At 49.3% G+C, this 21,191-nt stretch overlaps 2 protein-coding genes across 5 annotated transcripts in view; one reads left to right on the top strand and one right to left on the bottom strand.

Moving 5' to 3' along the window:
- Positions 1-2,194, bottom strand: part of CCDC92 (coiled-coil domain containing 92) — a 226,700-nt gene extending 224,506 nt beyond the window's left edge. For both annotated transcript variants that reach the window (XM_065568048.1, XM_065568049.1), the window contains exon 1: positions 2,057-2,194. The gene's annotated coding sequence lies outside the window, so the exon portion shown is untranslated. The remainder of the gene's footprint in view (positions 1-2,056) is intronic.
- RFLNA (refilin A) overlaps positions 2,090-21,191 on the top strand; it is a 29,219-nt gene continuing 10,117 nt past the window's right edge. Inside the window, exons 1-2 of one of the 3 annotated variants that reach the window (XM_008163488.4) lie at positions 2,090-2,224; positions 3,245-3,605. In XM_008163488.4, the coding sequence (XP_008161710.1) occupies positions 3,399-3,605 (207 nt within the window). In that variant the 5' untranslated portion in view covers positions 2,090-2,224; positions 3,245-3,398. Of the gene's footprint in view, positions 2,225-2,248; positions 2,341-2,738; positions 2,864-3,244; positions 3,606-21,191 lie in introns of those variants that run through there. The other 2 variants (XM_065568059.1, XM_008163487.4) reach the window with 2 other exon arrangements.

Below are 21,191 nucleotides of genomic sequence, written 5' to 3'. Positions count from 1 at the left end.
GTGGAGAGTAAAAATCAAAGTCAAAGTCCTCCTGGAAGCAGCAGGCCAGGTCCCTAGCCTACCAAGTCAAACCACGTGATTTGTTTTGTGTTGCAGCCCCTCTCTCTTCCCTACCTGCAGGGCCAGCTCCAGGCACCAGCCGAGCAAGCTGGTGCTTGGGGCGGCAGCTTGTAGGAGGCGGCATTCCGGCCAATCCTAGGGCGGCATGGCTGCTTTTTTTTTTTTTTTTTTTGCTCCGCTCTGGCCGCCCTTTAGGGGGCAGCGGCGTGGAGGACGGGAGCGCCCTGCAGCAAGCCCAGCAGGGCAGTCCATGTCCTTCCCTCCCAGCTGACCGGAGTGGTGCGGAGCCCTCCTGGCAGAGGGCACGGCAGGAGGGGCCGCGTAGCAGCGCCCCACTGAAGCCCTGGCCGCCCCCTTCTCTCTCTCCCCCTGTTCTCTCCATGCTAGCTGGGGCACATCTGCAGGACAGGGAGTCCCCCTGCACCCTGGCTCCTGCAGGTGGTTGGTTTTGTTTTTTTTGCTTTGCTGTTCTGGCCGCTGCGGGTTTTTCTTTTCTTTTTTTTTTGCTTGGGGCGGCCAGAAAGCCAGAGCCGGCCCTGTTAGCGTCTAGCTCCAGTCCCGATCCGACAAACAGTCAGTACCAGACATAGTCCATACAATGATAATTACCCCCTCATTTGTTACTCCAATTTACAAAAACATCTCCTTGTGGGTTTTGCCTTAGCACAGTGCCAAGGAGCTCCAATCAAGGCCATGGGCCCCATTGTGCTGTGCATCATTAGGTGCCTTCCAAGGTGTGACATCCTTACTCACAGCCAACAGTCCTGTTGACATTAACAGGCCTGCTTGCGAGGCAAGGGCCTGCTCAGTGCAAAGAAAGGGCCTGAAAGCTGGTCTGTCGTATCAGCAGGCCCTGCCCCAAATTTCTCACAATCTAGGTTTATGCACAGGTGCAAAAGGTGCCTGAGGAACACACACAGCGGGAGGACGAGGTAATGCGGTGCAATAAGCAGCAGTCTCAGTTTGGCTAGGCAGGTGGTGACTACCTAATGCCAGCTCCCCCTATCCCCCTTTAAAGGTGTACACTGACTCACATTCTCTCCACATTGTAAGCTGTGAGAAAACCCATTCTGCAGTTTATCTTTGCAGAAACCAAGCAAAAATAAAAGCTTTTCTTGCTGCACTAGATTGGTTTGCTGAGTTTTTGGAATGGACATAACCCCTGGTGTAGCCGCAGCCGACGGAAGGCGGTTGTCCTGAAGGTGTAGGAACACCACCACCCCAAACGATGGGAAGCATTTGTCCATCGATAGCTGCAGCTACATGGGAGGGGAGGGGAGGGGAAGGGAAGTTAGGTATGCACAGTTATGGTGCTCCCCGTGTGGCTTTTGCACAGCCCTGCCCTATGTTGCTGTGGTTACCTAACTTTTAATTGTAGCCCCAACCTGGGTGTCCAAAGGGTCGAGGTGCTGGGGCACCCTAATGTTACAGCCACGGCATGTGGCGGTAAGATCAGCCGGGTCAGCGCTTCTTAGCTGATGTAAATCAGTGTCGTATCACTAAAGTCAAGGGCCTGGTGAGGATTTAGGCCTTCAGGAAACCAGCCTGGCATATGTTGTTAAAGGCCCATCTTCCAAGCGCCTTCCCCAGCTTCCTCCTCTGGGAAACGCTGCTCTCAGAGCCACTCTCCAGCCCACTGGGCAATGCCCAGTCCTGTAGATGGGCCTATAAATAAGAACCCAGGCAAGTGTATGGGGTAGCTGGATGGGGGTGAGAGGGAGCCCCCCCCCCCAAAAAAGCCTGAAGGCTACAGGGGCGGGGTGTGTTGGCCTTGCCTGAGCCAGTAACAATGCACAGCACCGAAAAAGCCAGCGAGGGGGCTGCGAGAAGCCCGTTCCCCTGCCGGGGAAGTGACTGAACATGCACAGAAGGGAGGGGGGGGCCTAGGGTTCGAGGGGGGCAGGGCCCCTTGGTTCTCCACCCACCCCATTAAGCTAAACCAGCGAGCGGCAGGAGGCGGGGAGAACCAAAGCGAGCGGCAGGATTTCCCCAATACCTCTCCGGCGGCAGCAGCCCCCTGTGCCCGAGCGGCTGCTGCGAAGCGCAGGACCGGCGGGGCCGGGCGAGCTCTCCCTGGCTGCCGGCGCTGGAGCGCGCCCAGGCAGCCGCCGAGCCAGTTCCGAGCGCTCAGTCCCGCCGCGGGGGACCGCTCGCTGCACCGCACGTAAACGGCCGCTGCTTGCGCTCGGCTCCGCGCCTCCCGCCGGTTCTCCGGGCGCACCCGGCCTCCCGCAGCGGGGTGCGGGGCTCCGGGCCCGGCTGGCGTCGGGGTGCAACAGGGTGCGCGCGCGGGGGAGGTTTGCGCTTTACAAACGCACGAGGGACCCCCCCCAGGGGCTCCCCAACACTGAGCGCTGGCTCCCGGTCTGCTCGCCAGGGGGAGGCGGTGGGCAGCCGCCTGCCCTGTGCCCCCGTCGCCCCGGCTCTGCTGCAGGAAGGAAGCGTGTAAAGCCAAACACTGGGCACCAATCCCCAGCCCGGCTCCGCTTCGCTCCTGGCGTGGCCCGGCGAGGCAGCCTCGGGTCGATCCGTGCCCCTGCTCCCCATGCACCCCCCGCGTGCGGAGAGCGGGGCCGCGCCCGGCGAGGCGAGGGGGGGCTGGGCTAGTTTGCCCGTCTCCGTGCACCGAGCACAGGGGCGGATCCGTGCGGGGCGGAGACGGGGGCGCTGCTGCTGGGGCTGGAGGGGGGCGGGTCGGTGCCCTGCGTTCCCCGCGCCCTGCCCTGGAGGCGCTGTCAGTGGCCCAGGTGCAGGGGCGGGCGGTGGATCGCCGTGCGCTCTGCTCCGAGGAGAGAGGTTCGGGGTGAGCCGAGCGCTCTATCCCCGGTTCAGCGATTGGTGACAAGGGGAGGGGGAGCGTGCGCTGTATCCCAAGGCAGGGAGCCAGGGGATCTGCGCCTGGCGGAAGGGTCCGGTGTGCTTTGCTCTAGGGAGCGAGAGGGTCTCATACGTGCGCTCTGCTTCGGGGACAGGGCTGGGGAAGGGGGCGCCGTGCGCTCTGCCCCGGCGGTAGGGTCGGTGCGCTCTGGGCCGAGGCTAGGGACAGGAGTGGAACCGTCTTCGGGAGCATTAGCCTCTTGCCCTGGGCTTTGCTAGGGGCAGGGCACCCTGCGTGACCGAGGTTGGGAGCGGATCAGGGCTGGTCTTGTCTCTGATGCGCCCTCTCTGCTCCCTTCCCCCGCAGGGTCAGCTCGGGCTGCGGGCAGCTGTGCCAGAGCGGGGGCGGCTCGTTGGCTGGACTGTGGGGCTCCTGGCCGTGCCCGAAGCCCTTCACCTCCTACCTTCAAGCTCAGGGAGGAGGCGGATTTTCTTCAGCTTGGCTCCACTGCCCCCCAGAGATGGTGGGCCACCTGCACCTGCAAGGAATGGAAGAGAGTCTGAAAGAGAAGAGCCGGGAGGGCCTGCTGGACAGTCCGGATTCCGGGCTGCCTCCCAGCCCTAGCCCCCCTTTCTACACCTTGGCTCCCGGGATCATTGGGGGCAGCAGCACGGGGACAGATCACCCAGGACATGGGCCCAGAAAGGAAGCCAAGGAAGGCAAAGTGGTAAGAGCCTTTCCCACCCCCCTGGGGCCCTACAGCTTCCTCCCAAGGATGAGAGGCTGGGATGGTTCCTGTTCCTGGCTCCACAGGGGTTTAAGTGGGGGGAACTGTCTCCATCTTTCACTGGGGACCACCCCCTATTCCACATCAGGACGCTTTTGTTCTGGGATCTGCCCCCAGAGAGTTTACAATCCAAATAGACAAGAGAGACAAAGGGTGGGAGGAAGAAAGTGGGTTTGTACGAGCCTGTTTGGGTGTCAGAGGCAGGCAGGGAATGAGATGAGTGACTCAGACCCAAACCAGGCTTCCAGGAGCTTCCAGCATTGGATCCCAACCTGGATCTGGGTTTCACAAATAGACCCTCTTTATAAACCCAACCCCCTGCACCTCAGGGTGACCTGGATGTGGTCTCTAGTGAGGAGTGAGACTCCCTCATGATTAATCCCTCTCTTCATTCAGGCTTCATGAAGTGAGATGGGCCACTGGTGAACCCCAGAGGCAAAACATTAAAAGCTCTTACAGAGCACGTCATGGGTTAAGCCTTCCTGAAGACAGCTACACTTCAAACCTAGAACCCCTGCTCCAGCTGCAAACTGTGGAAGCAGCCAGCAGCCTACTTCCTTACTGTGCTGTTAGGATTGGCTGGCAAAGGTTTGGCCCCTGGTGGACAACCAGTGACAGAATTCAGGGGGATCTGGGGACATTCAAAGCCCCCATCAGTTCCCTGTGGTGAATTATTTGCAGTTTGGATTGGGAACTGGAGGATAAATCATACGAAGGGTTTGCTAATTAAAACATATCAGACACATGCTCCAATTTCCAGTGTAAAGAAAGAAATAAGAAATCAGCCTCTCAGTGGCTCTCAACCTTTCCAGGCTACTGTACCCCTTTCAGGAGTCTGATTTGTCTTGCGTACACCCACGTTTCACCTCACTTAAACTACTTACTTACAAAATCAGACATGAAAATACAAAAGTGTCACAGCACACTGTTATTGAAAAAGTGCTGATTGTCTCCTTTTAACCATATTCTAAAATAAATCCATTGGAATATAAATATTGTAGTTACATTTCAGTGTATAGTATATAAAGCAGTATAAACATGTCATTGTCGGTATGAAATTTTAGTTTGTGCTGACTTTGCTAGTGCGTTCTATGTACTCTGTTGTCAAACTAGGCAAAAATCTAGATGAGTTGATATACCCCCAGTGGTACGTGTGCCCCTGGCTGAGAACCACTGGCCTGGGTGACATGGTTCTGTACGGTAAGAGAGAGTACAAGGCTGGTTACTGCAATGCTACATGTGGCTAGGTCTGAAGTTGTGACTAGACATACCAGAGCTGGCTTCTCAGCTTGCTGAAACGGTTTCATTCCAAATCAGTCTGATTTGTTTGTGAGCCTGAAGCAACAGTGCTACAGTCATTTCTGCTCTGAACGTGGAACAGTGCGCTATTCAGAACAGTGTATGTACATGTGTCAGGGCCGTTGGTATCAGAAACAAGATTTGGAAACGTTCATGTTCTCTTCCAAAGGATGAAGTTGTTTTTGCTTGAGAGGTGGCTCTGTGCTACTGCTCTTTGCTTGAATCGTGCTTCAGAGAGTGATGCAGTTTGAAAAGTTATCCGTGGTACGGCTGAACAGTACAGCTCTATTGGAACGCCTGGCAGCAGCTATTTAGATAGAAGCCTGATTCTGATCATCTTGACAAAGGGTCTGTGAAGTGTTTGAGGTTGGAGGAGGATTTAAGCAGATTTATTATGATTTTTGTTCTGCTTCATTTTGTCAATTTCAATCTGTTGAATTATAAATTGCTTTTAAAGACTGAGGCTTAGAAGGAGTTGCTGGAGGGAAGGATTTTGCCCAAGGTTCTTTCAAACATTTTTCTGTTAAAAAAACAAACAGATTTTTAGGTGTATTCAACCAGACGTTTAATTGGCTTAAATACAAAGTAAAAACTATATGCAACAATGAGATGTTAGTTCTCCATAGGAAAGAATAACACTTTATGAATTTCAGTTACCACCCTAGTACCTTCTTCCCCCTGTGCAGATTTGCACTGAAAGTTCACCTTTTCAGGTTCTCAGGATGTGTTTAATGTTTTATTGAAAACTGACCTTTACACCTTAATATGCCAAAGTCCTCACACGAGTACTAACTAAAAAGCAACAGAGGGTCCTGTGGCACCTTTAAGACTAACAGAAGTATTGGGAGCATAAGCTTTCGTGGGTAAGAACCTCACTTCTTCAGATGCAAGTAATGGAAATCTCCAGAGGCAGGTATAAAAATCCATTACTTGCATCTGAAGAAGTGAGGTTCTTACCCACGAAAGCTTATGCTCCCAATACTTCTGTTAGTCTCAAAGGTGCCACGGGACCCTCTGTTGCTTTTTACAGATTCAGACTAACACGGCTACCCCTCTGATACGAGTACTAACTGTTGCTCACCAAAGTAATAGGGTGGGTTTTAATTTTAAAAAACAAATTCATAAAGTAAATATTGAGGTTCCAAACTTGGAGCCTCATCCCACATGTGAGTAAGTTTACACATAGGAACAGTTTTCATTAACTTCAGGGGGTTATCTACTTGGGTACCCCCATGCCTAAGACTTTGCAGGATCTGGTCCTTGTTATGCATTTGTAAAATGAAATGTGTGAGGAGGGATTAATGAACTGAAAAACAGCTAGAAACATGTATAAAACTCTACTATGGAGTCAGATCAGCTGCCATGCAGATAGTTATCAGAGACCCTGTACACTCTTCAGTCAGCCCCTCTGAAAAGGAGATTGTACAGAATGGCACCTTACTTATCAGAGAACAAATTCAGCCTTGGTATCAGTGGGTGCAAATAATGGAATAGCGGAATACTCTGGCTGAATTAATCCCTGGGGTCTTCTTGACTCCTGTAGAATAAATATTTTCTAAGATTTATGGAAAAACAAAATTATATTGTCCAGCTATTTCTTTCATTTTGAACACACAAACATTAGGCAGCATTTTGAGAGGTTAATGTTACAATTGTTTGCCAACTGGACACCACATTACAACAGTGTTAGCTGTCAGCCCTTGCTGTTAGGATGTAGGCTTGTTATGTGGTGGATGCTTTATGCTCTAGTAGGTGTAGAAGAAACACAGACCCACTAATATAAAAAGCAATCTTATGCGCTAATATGGAGGAGGAAGCAATGCAAGTGCTTGAGACATGGGACTGTACCATAAGTGGAGATTTACTCTAATCAGACTTGCAGTTGGCACACTGCAAAATAGTGAAATATGTTATTTATTTGTATGGAACTGTCATTCTACTTTTCTATAAATGGAATTTCGTTCCATCTAATTTTCACTCTGTGAATACTGTGCTTGCAACTGGTTCTGTTAAGAAAGTAAAACTATGAAGAATGATGCTTGCTTCATACTATTAAATGTCAGCTTCTAATTAGCTTTCATCTCACCATTTAAGGAGAACTCACAGATCTGTGAGTAATTATGCAATCCATGAATATGTGCTCCTGTTTTAATTGCCCTGCTCTTTGCAGTTTATCAGAGAGCATGCGCAATTGGTGAATCAATAATTAATGCTATTTGCAGACTAAATCGTGCATGTTTAGCACCTATTATATTATTATTTGTGGTATTTATACATGAGATAAAGCTGAGAATAGTCTGTGCTATAATACAGTAAAATATATATAAGCTATATTCCTAATATCCAAAAATCTATTAGGTACAATTACAGTAAGTCTAGTTGTACCTGGGAAAATAGTTGAAGTATTTCATGGCATTTCTTATTACAATATTATCAAAAAATCCAGTTTTAATCTTCCTGGGGTTCAGCTATTTTGTTCCAGCTTTAAAGATAGATTTAAGAATTCTTCTAGCTCTGGGATAATTCTTGACATACAAGATCATTTCAGTATGTATGTACTTCCCAGGGACATTCTTCTGTTTACAGTCCACATTCCCTGGGTTTGGTGTGATTAACTTTAACTATAAAAAAAGAAAACTCTTCTTTTTAATAAGCCAGATTTTGTTTTGAAGACAATGCACCATTTATTCACATTTAACCAGCCAATTTGGCTACAGCTTTGGGATCCAAGAAAATATGAAAGGCAATTTAGAGCCAGAGTAATAAATACCGCAAGCTCAACACCATTATATTGGACTTTGCTTGGAATACAGGGAAACTTACTTTTAATTCTCCCAAGTAACCCATTCATTGGAGATTCTTCGGCTGCTTTGTGCGTACGGGCAAGTGTCCCCATGAGAAGTATATAGCCTAGAAATACAGAGGGACTTTTAGCTATCTTTTAAATTTAAAAGATGACTGAATTTTTAATTTTTATTCTCAAGCACACTGGAACTTGTGTTACAAAGCATCCCATACATTGTATTAGAAAGACAAGGTATACATTGTATTGTATGTCAGGCAGAAAGGAAGACCCCTAATATCAGCTGCAAGAACAAGCATACGTTAACAGCTTTCACAAGAAAACAGCTGCTAGAAAGAAGTGGACAGGGATCAAGGGGCAGATTCTCAGTCTTCAGTGCAGTTACCCCCACAGAAAATTTACTCCTAAGATTGCCCAGGAATACAGTTCTGATGCGGAGGGTCCGATTCTCAGCTCACCGATATAACTCCATTGTTTTCAGTGGATTAACACCCGTGGAAATGAGATCAGAATCAGGCCCAAAGGTTGTCTGCTCAGAACTTACTTATGGGTTTACTGTTTACAATTTTAAAAAATGTTCCTGGGTTATACTTTCCTTCAGCGCTGAGCTGCATATGGTACATGGGGATTCTGGTGGCTTTGGGGTCCCAAAAAGCGACAGCAATAAGATGCCAGGATTTTCTGGGGGAGGGAGAGTTGCTAGAGAAATATGTGGTATGCAGGTAGGAATTGTCCCCCTCCCCGCACAGACACACAATCCAGAGCTCTCTGAGAGGCCCCAGAAATTCTGTCCCCAAAAGAGGGAATGTGCGTGATCTGGCTAGAAATGTTCGGTGCTGAATCATTTGCTCACATTAACAGAAAACAAAGCAGCAGAAATGGGCCCTGATCAGAACTCATATGTGGTGTTGGGGCAAGGGGGGGGGGGCGGTGAAAGACAGGGGATGAAAACAGGGAAGGATATGGGTGGTTAAACCACACGGCTGGGAGTCAGGAACTGTGTCACTCTGGTCCAGTCCCAGACCCACTGTACCTCAGTTTCCCCACGTGTGAAATGGAAGGAATGCAGGAATGGGATCTTCCTTGTGTCTGGAAGGTAGAAGGTGCTATGGAAGTGGCACTGTAGCTCTAAACCACACCCCTTTGGAAATGCATACGTTCTCTGCTTAGCTTGGCTGCTGATGCTTACTGGTACTTCAGCATATAAAGAACTGGGTCCATGCCTGGGCCGAGAGTGGGAAGCATCGTACCCATTTGTCTGGATGCAAGTATGTGCTGTGTCTCTGAGCCAAACGGCTCTATTTTGCTTTTGCCCCACTATGCATGTGGGAAAAAAGTCTGTCAAATTTATTTGGATGTGCTTGGCCCTTTGTCAAAATAATTTGCAGACACAGCTCCCTTGGCAGCAGGCCTGTCATCTGGGAGCCACGCAGGGCAGGGCCGTCTGTTCCCAGCACTGTCCCATTTGCAACAGGTTCCTTGTTATCTGAAAGGCTGATACATCACTGTCCGCTAAATTAACCAGAGCAACACCCCTGTCACTCCACATGAGAAGTGTCCCCACCCCAGGGTATGCTACGTAAATAACTGAGGTCCAGATACAGCCCTTTAGATCAAATCCTTACTCGGGGAAAATTTGTCCCATGGGACAGTCCAAGACAGAGGGGAGAACGAGTTGGAAATCGCAATGTTCCATGTAAGGCGTGTGGGTTCCCTTAGGGTTACCATATTTTGTGCCTCCAAATGGAGGACACTCCCCGGGGGGCCGCCCCCGCCCCCAGCCCCGCCCATGCCCCCGCCCCAACTCCGCCTCCTCCCAAAGTCTCCGCCCCCTCCCCTGCTTCCCGCGAACATTTAATTCGCGGGAAGCCTGAAGCAGGTAAGGGGGGGGGAGGAGGCGCGGCCCAGGCTGGTCCCCCCACGGCTCCAGCCTGGGTCGGCTCGGGCCCTGGGGTGCCGGCCCCGACCGACCACCCCCCGGCTCCCAGCCCCGCGGGCCCGGCGCACCCCCCGGCTCCCCGACCCCGGCTCGGCGCACCCCCCGGCTCCCCGACCCCGGCTCCCGGACCCCGGCGCACTCCCCGGCTCCCAGCCCGGCTCCCCGACCCCGGCGCACTCCCCGGCTCCCCGACCCCGGCGCACCCCCCGGCTCCCAGCTCCGCGGGCCCGGCCCGGCTCCCCGACCCGGCTCCGCGGGCCCGGACCGGCCCCGCGCCCCCCGGCTCCCGGCCCCGCGCCCAGCCCGGCCCCCTGCACCATGCCCCCGGCCCCGGACAAAGAGGCCCCGGCCAAGCCTCCCGATTTTCCCGGACATGCCCGGCTTTTGGGGATTTCCCCCCGGATGGGGATTTGAGCCCCCAAAAGCCGGACATGTCCGGGAAAATCCGGACGTATGGTAACCCTAGTTCCCTACCACCACCTCATGCCCATGGAATGAGCAGGATGTTTAGCCCCCAGAATCCATGGCTTTCTATGCCACCCATCCCCAGTTCACTGGCATCCCTGCTAAGATGGGGCAATGTGCATGCCAGTCCCTTTGGGATACTGCCTCCTACCCCACAACGGGCCCTCTGGGGGAGATGGTGCCAAGGAGACAGCATGGATGGAGGCGATCCATGCATGGAAGGTACCTTCTGGGTGAGAAGTGTGTGTGTGGCGGGGGATAATGCATCTGTCAGGCCTTGCCCAGGCCAAATGTCCCATCAACTTTGGATCCTTAGGGGCCAGTTTACCCCCCGCCCACACACACACACACACACACACACACACACACACACACACCGAAAGCTGCAGCAGGGCCTAAGTCAAGTGGAAAAGCCATCATCCCTTCTAGGAGGTGGAGTTTGGTGGCCCTTCAAACCCCACACATCCTGAGATCCCTGAAGAAAGTTCATAGAGGTGTGAGGCTCCCAGTCAATCCCTCCCTCCCTCCATTCCAAATAGCAGCATGCCCCCCACTGAAGCCATGAGACCCTGCCACATCCGAGCCTCACCCATACCCCACAGGAAGCCTTTGGAATGCCAATCCCATCAGCATGAATTCATTTCCTGTCTCACCTCCCTCCCTGCCCTGCACCCCTTTTTGCCAGAATCCAGCTCTTGCTCCACCTCATCCCCTCTTATATGAATCTGGGCCCATTTCGCCACCTCTTTGAAACATCCCTGGCAGGAGAGAGCGGGCAGGCCTCGGGCACTGCCTAATCTACAAACCATATGCCAGCTCAGCATTCCAGTTACTCACCAGGCTAACATGGTCTTGTTTATAGACTGCTCCAACTAACCTTTGCGTCTGTGTGTTGATTAATATCTCACTCCTAGCAGTCACATGAGTGGGAATCCCAAAATGTCAGGCCTGCATGTAAAGCAGGACCCAGCCCCTCCTGTCTGTCAAATACAGCGTCTCCCTGGAGGGATGTAGTGTTCTTTTCTAGTCCCCACCAGAGGAGTGTCTCCGGATGCCAGAACACAAATTGCAGAAACAAAACTGCGTCTGCCTAGTTTGGGCAAGCAGCTCTCAGTTCATTTCATAGCTACACAGATCCATCTTTCTGAACTAAAGTCTTTCTAGGATATAGTGTCCATTGCCCCAAAGATCCCCAAATGCTTTGAAAATTAAATACATAGGGGCAGATCTCAGCTGCCATCCGGCTGCACAGCTCCACTGAATGCACTGATTTACACAGGCTGAATGTTTGGCCCCAAACACTGCACATACCTGGCGGGTGAGGGAGAACATAGGGTATGTACACAGCTGCTGGGAGATCTAATTCTCCATTCAGGTACACGTGCACGTGCTAGCTTGAAAAATAGCATTGTGGCCATGGCAGCACGGGCAGCAGCTTGGGCTAGCCACCCAAGACCCACTGGGGTTGGGCAGGATCAGGGCCGGCTTTAGGCCAATTCCACCAATTCCCCTGAATTGGGCCCCGCGCCCAGTGGCAGGGCCGCCCAGAGTGGGGGGCAAGTGGCCGAGAATCCCTTCCCTGGCTAGAGGCGCCTTTTTAATTTTTACTCACCCGGCGGCGCTCCGGGTCTTTGGCGGCACTTTGGCGGTGGGTCCTTCAGTGCCGCCGAAGACCCAGAGCGAGTGGAGGACCCACTGCCAAAGACTCAGAGCGCCGCCCAGTGAGTACAAGCCCTGCATGTTTTTTTACGTGGGTTTTTTTTTTTTAGTCATCCCTACCGGGGCCCCGTCAAAACTCTTCGAACTGGGCCCCACACTTCCTAAAACCGGCCCTGGGCAGGATGGTACTCGGGCCGCCACCATCCTGCTCTTTTTAGCACCTTAGCTTGAGCAGAGCTAGCGAGCGTCTGCCTACCCGAGCTGGGAAGCATGCTTCCAGCTGCTGCGCAGATATACACACAGAGACAGATAGGCCTGCCACAACCAAATCCTGTCGTCTTTACTCAGGCAAAACGTACACAGAATTGAAATAAAATCGGGGGAGTTTTGCAAGAGTAAAGACTGCAGGATTTGGCACACAATTTTTAGATAGATATACAGGAATCACTTCACCGGCTATGAAAATGTAGCCACCTCTAGGGTGGAACCTTTCAGCTCGTTGACACCCCACTGCATCACTATATAGCTCTTTTGGACTAGAAGTTAAGTACCATACATTTCCCACTTGAAACAGAAAGTTGATTGAGAGCTGCAGGATGTAATTATCTAAAATTAAATATTCCATAACACTAGGACTACCAGCCATGCTTTCAATTTGATGTCTCCATTGACTGTTATCACTTCCAAAGGAAACCTGTCCTGTTTCTGGGACCATGATAGTTGCATGAATAACAGGGCTTGTAATCTCCAGTACATCAAGACATTAGCAATGCACAATCATCTATTAACCAAGTGTATCTTACCGGTTAAAACAGATGTAGATGTATCATCGCCACTGAATAACTCAGGCAAATGTTTCATTACTGCTGTAAATGTCAGCTTGCTGAAAATGACATTTTCATGGACCAGTATGTTCACGTGAAATCTGGAAAGAGATTAGTACGGGGGTTAGCTAGAAGAGGGCTGCTGGTGACTTGAATTCAGTTCCTACTTCTGACACTCGGGCAAGTGATTTCTTCTTTTGGTTCATATCGATCAACCTGTTTCAGACTGCTGTCCATCACCATAGGATCTGAGCTTCTTCCAGATAAAATCAATAGCAGTAGCGAAGTCCCTAGTAGATTTCATGGAGCCTTTGCTCTCTTTTCGGAGTCTAAAGTTGTATGGGGTAGGGGGTTGATTTTGTTGTTGTTCCTTTTTTAGATTCTATTAATTTCCTTTTTTGGTGTGGTTGGTAAGGGTTTGGGGGCAAAAGGCGTGCCAGGGTTGTCACTTTTTGTGGTGGAAAGGCTCCCCTCCTAGCTTCCCAATCTGCAATCCATTTCCTTCTGGAAAATGCCTCGAGTCTCTGAGCACAAGGCGTTCTAACAGGGCTAAGTATTCGTCTGATTCTCTTCTTTATTATTTGTGTTACTGTAGCGCCTAGTAGCCCTAATCACGGGCCAGGACCCCACTGGTCTATGCACTGTGCAAACACAGAACAAAAAGACAGACCCTGCCCCATGGTTATCGTGGCTAGAGGAACTCCAGTCTCTGTACTGGCTTATTTATGCAATTGTTCTGAACAGGTTTCACCACGCTATATACTCCAAACATTCAGGTGCATTTCCCGTAGTCCTCCAGCAGATATTAAGCTGTTGGCCAGTTGTCCCTGCATAGTAACCCTTAGTGATACTTATGTCGGAACAGATAAAATACAGCTCAGGGCAGGGGGTTGAACACCTGTCTGGGGAACCCTTTTTGTGTGTGTTTATCATGGGGTAGCTTTCAAAAGCAGAGCTTAGCTGCCCAGGCCCTTACATGCCTGAAAGGCACAGGAGTTGAGAAAGAGGGAAAAAATGCTGCCAAACAAGAAATAACTTAAGTTTTTTAGTAAGATTTTAACCCTTCGGTGTTAGGAGCAAATTCTTTACTAAAAAGAAAATAGTCTATTCTGTCCCTTGTTAGACGTGCTTTGGGATGAAATTCACCCCTTCGCAGAGTAGATGTACCACTGAAGTGCTGGTTTGCAGGCAGTTGTAGTATGGGCCTGGTGCTGACTCTGTACAGGGTTAATTTGTTCTTGAGCCCTCTCCCAGGTGCACCCTTGGGAGCAATCCCATCCCTGGACAGGGTGTAAGGGTGGTGACTTTCAGCGGGATGCTGATGGGAGCGTCAGAGGAGGGGAGGAACACCTAGCTGCGTGTCAGAGGACACCAGTGATCCAAAGGGTGTGAATGACTAGCTACAACTATCCAATATGTATTTTCATTTCTACTCCTAGGCTTGGCCTCTGCTTTCCTTATGGATCATGAAGGGCTGTTTGGGAGGTAGCACTGTCTAATGGCCAGGACTCCTGGGTTCTATTCCCAGCATGATCGCTGACCTGCTGTGTGATCTGAGACCGCTCACTTCCCCTAGCCATGCCTCGGTTGGCCCAGTTGCCAGGATTGTGCTCAAACCTTCCCCCACCATCCAGCCTCTGGCAGACACCAGGCATGTCACGTTTCAGCCCCAGAGACAAACACTTGGGAAAGCTAGAAGTTGAGCTGAGCAACATTTTTTTGAATCTCAAAATATTGCTGAAATTGGAGGTGGGGAAAATGTTGATGAAATTTTGGTGAAACTATACTGGTTTGAAAAATGAGGCAAAGCTGATTCCACCTTTTATAATTTTGGAATTTCAGATTTCAAAATAACGGTGAAATTTAAAATAAAAAATAATAAAAAAAAATCACAAAATCGCCCCCCCCACCCTTTTTTTTAAACCAGTTTTGGCTGTGAATGTGTGCAAATAGGGAGTTTAGGTTGGAAACTGTTTTGCTACCTTAACTCCGGTAACATCTGCCACTAACTCTGCTGTAATGAAGATACAGAGATTGACCCATTTAATTTAATCCCCATTCTTCACTCAGACACTACAGATTAGATGGAAGGGAAGATGCTTCAGAACTCTGAATGCTGTACGGACAAACAGAACCTCAGCTGGGATTCCTCCAAAGAGCTGCTCCATAAAACAAGTGCTGCTATTTAGTGACTTCATCACTCTTTGCAAGGTTTTTGATTGCTTAGAGTAGGAGCAAACTGCAGTGTTTTATGAATGGTCTTTCAATGTACGCCAAGCTTTATAAGCCACTTAGGGCCTCCACATGCAGAATTCTAAGTGACTTCAAGAGAATTCTCATGCAGCAGTTGTATGATTGGACTTGTGGACTCATTGCCAGGGGATGTTGTGAAGGCCAACGGTATAACTGGGTTCAGAAAGAATTAGATAAGTTCATGGAGAATAAATCCATCAATGGCTGTTAGCCAAGATGGTTGGGGATGCAACCCCATGCTCTGGGTGTCCCTAAGCCTCTGACTGACAGAAGCTGGGACTGGATGCCAGGGGATGGATCACTTGATGATTGTCCTGTTCTGTTCATTCCCTTTGTAGCCACTATCTAAAGACAGGATACTGGGCTAGATGGACCATTGGTCTGACCCAGCAGGGCCGTTCTTGTGTAGTTAGTTGTGACACGGTGAGTGTCTCTGATGGTAGAAGAGCGGCAATCACCAGCTCAACATGTCATTCTGCAGTTCTGTTCTTTATTGATTACCCAGATAGGTGTAGTTTATATCTCCAATTAAGCCTGCAGGAGCAATGCTAACATTGATTTACCTTTGGTACCTATGCCAATGTGTCATTTTCTACTTTGATCATTCCCCCGCCAGTACCTTTGCAAACTCCATAGCCTGTGTAAAAATGGTCCCGTGACCAGCATTCAGGAGTAGATGCATTTGAAGACCTGTTCCTGCTCCCATTGAAGTGAATGGCAAAACTCCCGTTGAGTTCAGTTGTGTAGGATGGGCCCTTGCTATGCAACAGACAGTGTTCCAATTCCTGTGACAGGCGCCTGTTTCCAGCGGAGGGACCCTGTTGTATTAATGAGTTAATTACTTCGACAAACACCTAGTGCTGCTGTGTCCATGATCTGATTTAGCAGGATACACATCGTGCAATCAGCTATCTAACATTCTCCATTCACAGACCCCTTTTGTACACAAGTCTGGACAAAAGTGCAGATTACATGAAGTGCTGTGGGCATGGTCTTGCTCTCTGAGTCACATGGAAAATCTTGGCTCCAGTGTCCTACTGTCCTGGGATGCACGCAATGCCCCTTGAATCAGCACGCGATTTGTGCGTGTTAGTAAGGAGAATGAGATCAGCTGTGCAGAGCTGAGAACAGAATTGTGCTCTGGAGCTGCACTTGGGGGAAACATTACGAGGTCTGGACTTCTAATGTGCTAATCCCTCAAGAATGCTCCCAGTTACCTTGTCACCAAGTTTGTTACTCAGCGCTGCAATGAACTGGCGTTGGCTAAAGTGCAACAGGGATTATCGGACAGGTTCACTGAAACCAGCTAGCACATGAAGGGCAGCTGAATTCCAAATAGTTCCACTTTAGTAAAAGTTCCTTTCCCTCTTGGCAGTGGAAGTAAAGAACACATATTCCCGTCACTTCAAATGCAGAGTAAGACAACACTTGACCGACCTAGTATATGAGATTCATCCCTCACTGGCAGCATTTTGATCATTGGTCCAGGTCTTTGACTAGCTCTTTGATCAAATGGTTTGATAACATACAGTGGGCATGTTGGTTAGGATGCTGGAGCCAAAGCTTTTGCCCACTGACCTGAAGAAGAGCTCTGTGTAGCTCAAAAGTTTGTCTCTTTCACCAACGGAAGTTGTTCCAATAAAAGATATTCCCTCACCCACCTTGTCTCTGATTTAGGGAGACATTTTCAAAAATCAACAGGAATTGAGCTCCTAAATCCCTTAGATGCTTTTGCACATTTCCCCCTTACTATTTAATACTTTCAGTTCAACTATATTTTGTGTGGTTCCCTCCAAGGGTTTGTGTGTCAGATCCAATTATGAGAAGGACAAGATGCCGTGGTGATGAGTGCAGTATTAATACCTACCTCTATCCAATCAGATACAGTGGAGTTAATAGCATGCCAAGAACAAACTGAATCATGGCGGGAATTGCCTCTATACGTAGTTTTAGTCTTCTGCGCATGCCCTAAGATGGACGCTTCTGCAGGAAACAGTGCAGGGAAAAGCGGAGCTACCACATGCAAAAAGTCTTTGCAGGGTAATGGTTTCAGGGGAAATAGGACAGCATGAAGTGTTTGATTGCAAGGTAGCTGGAAATCTGGTTTTGGGTGCCAAAGCGGCTTCCTTGGTTGTGACAGCAGCTTTCCTTGCCCACTGTAGGAGATGGCAAATGCACATGACATCAACTCAACTGTTTAGATTTTAAAATAACCGTGTAGCCCTAGGCCAAAGCAAGCTGAGCTTGAGTCTCCTTGAGGGCTGCGATGTAGCATGTATAGCTGCTCCAGCTCTGTTTTCTCGTGCTGTCATCCTGTCAGCTCACACATGCTAAGCAGGGTTGGACAGGCTGAGGAGGAGGATGGAATCCTGCCAAGGAAAATCTAGATGATGCTGGAAAGAGCGTTGGTAATTCAATAGGCAGGTGCTTTCCCCTCTGGGTCAGTTCCAAACCAATGCCCCGGCATGTGGCTGGGGGCTGCTGTACTGTTGGAGGTGCCGTCTGAAAAGCCCCAGCTTCTTGTGGGCTTCTCGAAGATCCAGGGGCACTTTGTGTCAGGACAGAGGCGTTAGCCCCAGGGGGCTGGTCAGAATCCAACCCTGAACATTACATTCCGCCACCTGAACTCCCGCTGTAATTTCAGTCGGGGCCAGTGTTCTTTGCACTGCATCCTGTTCTGTCGAATGGTGGCGAGGTAATTCCTGCACATCATTTGGATATCAGCTGGGAAAGCCCTGTGGAGGGCTGGGGAGAAGGTTGTCTTCTACCCGTTTTGCATTGCTCATTGTTCTTCTCAAATAGACCTTGCCAGCATCTGTCCCTCCAGTTAGCCGGAGCACTGAAGTATTGTTTTAGGCATTTCTTTCCCTCTTTCCCACTAACTAGTCAGTTACTATAGGGCTGGCACCAGCACTGTGCAAATCCTCCAACAAGGTAATAAAAAGCCATTTATCCATTCAAGTCTGTTCCTCACTGCGGGGGCAAAATTCCTCCCTTCTGTCCCACGCAAACAGAATTTCGTCCTGGATGTTTTGAAAATGCTCATTTCTATAGACATTATTTTGTCTATCCAGGTCTGTGCCTGGCACTGTCCCTTCAGGCCCCAGCTACCACCTGCTGGGGCATTGGTTCAGAATGGACTCAAAGGGAAAAGCACCCAGCACGCTCTCCTCTTGGAGGGATCCCATCCACATCTTCACACAGTCCAACCCTGGGGATCCCAAGGCCGACAATCTCCTGACCTTAGCTACCAGTAGAGAGAAACCGGGCTCTTTGATATCATGACCATGGGCACAGCCTAGATCCTCAGCTGGTGTAAAATCAGTATAACTCTACTGAAATCAATGGCGCAATAGTGATTTACTCCATCTGAGGATCTGGCTGATTAGAAACATAGGAATTCCCCCACTGGATTGGACCCCAGGTCCATGTAGTCCAGTATCCTGTCTTTGATAGTGGTCAGAACCCTTCAGGAGTAGATGTGGGATTATCTGACCCCCCCCCCCATTCCCCGCTTACGTCCCATCCTGCTCTCTGATTGTTAGATTCCATCTAGATAGACTGGGTAAGATTACAAACATCGGGGACCAAACTGAAATCAATGGAGTTATGCCAAGGATAAATTTGGTCATAGAATTATAAAAACAAGACAAAGCCAGCAAATTCTTTTGCACTAAAAATACATGCTGATTGCTGATGGTACAGAACAAGAAGGCACCTAGTAGAGCAGGCTGTGTCTAAACAGTCTTCATCATATTATTCTTTTCCATTTTACTACTTCTGCCTGTGCAGGTCACACAGAGCACCCAACAGCTAGTTACGTTTCTCTCTCGTTTGCGCATTCCCAATGGGTGCATATTGAGGGATGCATATTCCCAGCTCTGCTTCCCACTCAAGTAGAAGCAATCTGCAGTGGTTTGCAGGTGCATGTTTGCAGTTACCCGATGCTACAAATGTGTCTGCGTACAATTTGCCTCCCCCGCCCCCACCCACAACAACAACAAAACCCTTGCAGATTAGGTGCTTTCAAACAGAGCACTGGACACAGAGAAGAGGTGAACGCTAGCATACCGATCTAAGGCAAGGCATGTTATACTGTCATGGAAAATAGCCCTGTAAAAGAATCACATGCAAAAGGCAAAGAGCTTTATTTACAAATAGAAATGCCCACCCCTTCCTCGTGAGTGTTGAATGTGAGCCAGGAATAAGCAGGAATGACCTTTCCCATTTGGATAGGAGATGAAAGTCAGTGCAGACAAGCCTTTTCCATAGCACTGTGCAAATACTGGCTATGATCGATGATGGAGCAGCAACATTTGATAAAAGGAGGGATTTTTTTTAATCTCACTGGTTTAAAAAGAACTGGCTGGTAATAGAGCAACGCGATAAACTGGAGTCTGTGGTCCTGAGAATTCAGATGAAACGCTGAAACTTCATTGCCAGTCAAAAGCAAAAGCTCTCAGCTTACGCACCACTTAAGCCCAGGTGGTCTGCTGATGTAAATCGGGATTGTGCCATTGAAGTCAGTGGAGTTATGCCAATTTATATCACCCGAGGATATGGCCCAGGGGGCTTACAAGGAACTTAAGTGGTGCATAGGCCTGGAGCTGGCCCTCTGCACAGGCATGAATTTCACTCTAGAAAAGTATTTAGGTCTTGCTTTTTATTTTCTAGAACTACGTTGTCTGGCCATGGAGTAGAAGCTCCAAAGTCTTACTTTTCGGGTCAGGCTAAGCCCCCCAACGTTTGATGCATCTCAGAACCTCTTGCCTCTGCAGAGACAGTTAGAGATCTTCTTAGCACAGGGCGTCTGGAGACTGCCAGTACTTCCTGCGGCCTGTTGGGCCAAGTGCACCATCGCAGCAGATCCACCCAGCCGTAAGGAACCCAGAGGTGAAAGACAATTCAAAGAGAGAGGGAAGCTAGAAGCCATCCATTCAGCTACCGTCAAGTGGATCCTCCATGTTCGCAGGCTATTCACTGTTATTTAATGGGCGACTGCTGAGAAATGCGCTCAGGTTCTGTCATGCATAGATTCAGCTTGTACAGGGTGGAGAGAATTATGTTTTCAAGGGTTTTTCACCTGCCTTAGACACCTTTAAACTCTGCCCAGAGGCCGCCAGACATTTCCCTAGAGGGACACCAGGTTCCCGTGTTTCATAAATCAAAACCAACGGCAAAGTGGCTGTGGGGACTGAAACACACAACGGCAGCCTTCCAAGGGAGTACCACAGAGCTAACGTAGCAGCTGCACTGGCTCCAGACAGCAGATCCCAGCTCACTCAATCTGGGAACTTATGTTTAAGGACATTATGCTGGAGAGGAGTTCATGATTAGTTTTCCTGGTGGTCAGGGGGAGCCTTCTTCATGTCCTGTGGCACATTTCTGAAAATGCCTTACCCCTAAGCCCCTCCTCCCTGCCAAGAACTTCAGAGGTCAGATTTGTTGCTGATGTAAATTGAAGCAGTTCCATAGAGTCATAAATTTGTAGGCCAGAAGGGACCGTTGTGGTCATCCAGTCCAACCTGTACAACATAGGCCATAAGAGTTCTCCTAGTAATTCCTGCTGTAGGCCCAATAATTTGTAGTTGCACTAGAACACGTCTCATATAAAGACACCCAACAATTTCAAATGATGGAGAGCCCACCACATTCCTCGGTAAGTTGCTCCAACGGTTAATTGCCTTCAGTGCAAAAACTCTGCGCCAGTAACTTCCATGTAGCCACCTCAATTTATACCAGCAGAGAATCTGGCCCCAGATCTAAGGAGAAAGAGACTTAAGCAGCTTTTCCTGTGTGCTAGAGAAGCTACTGGCCTTTGTGAGAATAGACAGCTACATTATATTGCTGGAAGAAGCTCTTTGTCTCAACATTATTTCAGAGAACTTTATGGGTCCTCCAATACTTCCCCCCTACTGATCATCAGACCACGTAGAAGATTATTTTCCCATTAGGCTTTATGTATGAACAGCTACTAAGGTGTTCAAGGGTTCTGAATAAATGACTGGGTCAAAATCTAAAATGGAGGGCATGCACAAATTTACTCCATACTTTGGGGAGGAATACAGAGAGAGGAAGAATGTGTTTCTTGATAGAGGACAAGAGAGTAACTAGAAATTTGGAATCCCTCAGTGTTCCCCAAGCTGTCTGAATCCATTTTATTTGGTTTGCTTTAGAGACGAGTCAAACTGAGAATTATTTGTCTGAACCCCTGAACGTTGGTGCTTTGGATAAAAGGGAATCCTTGGTGTTTGCCCATTGTTAGTTTGCTTTACTAAGAAGAT

Source organism: Chrysemys picta, chromosome 15 (assembly GCF_011386835.1).
Source record: "Chrysemys picta bellii isolate R12L10 chromosome 15, ASM1138683v2, whole genome shotgun sequence".
NCBI lineage: Eukaryota > Metazoa > Chordata > Testudines > Emydidae > Chrysemys > Chrysemys picta.
The sequence above is the reverse complement of the archived record's forward strand: the minus strand, read 5'-3'. Positions and strand labels throughout refer to the sequence as shown.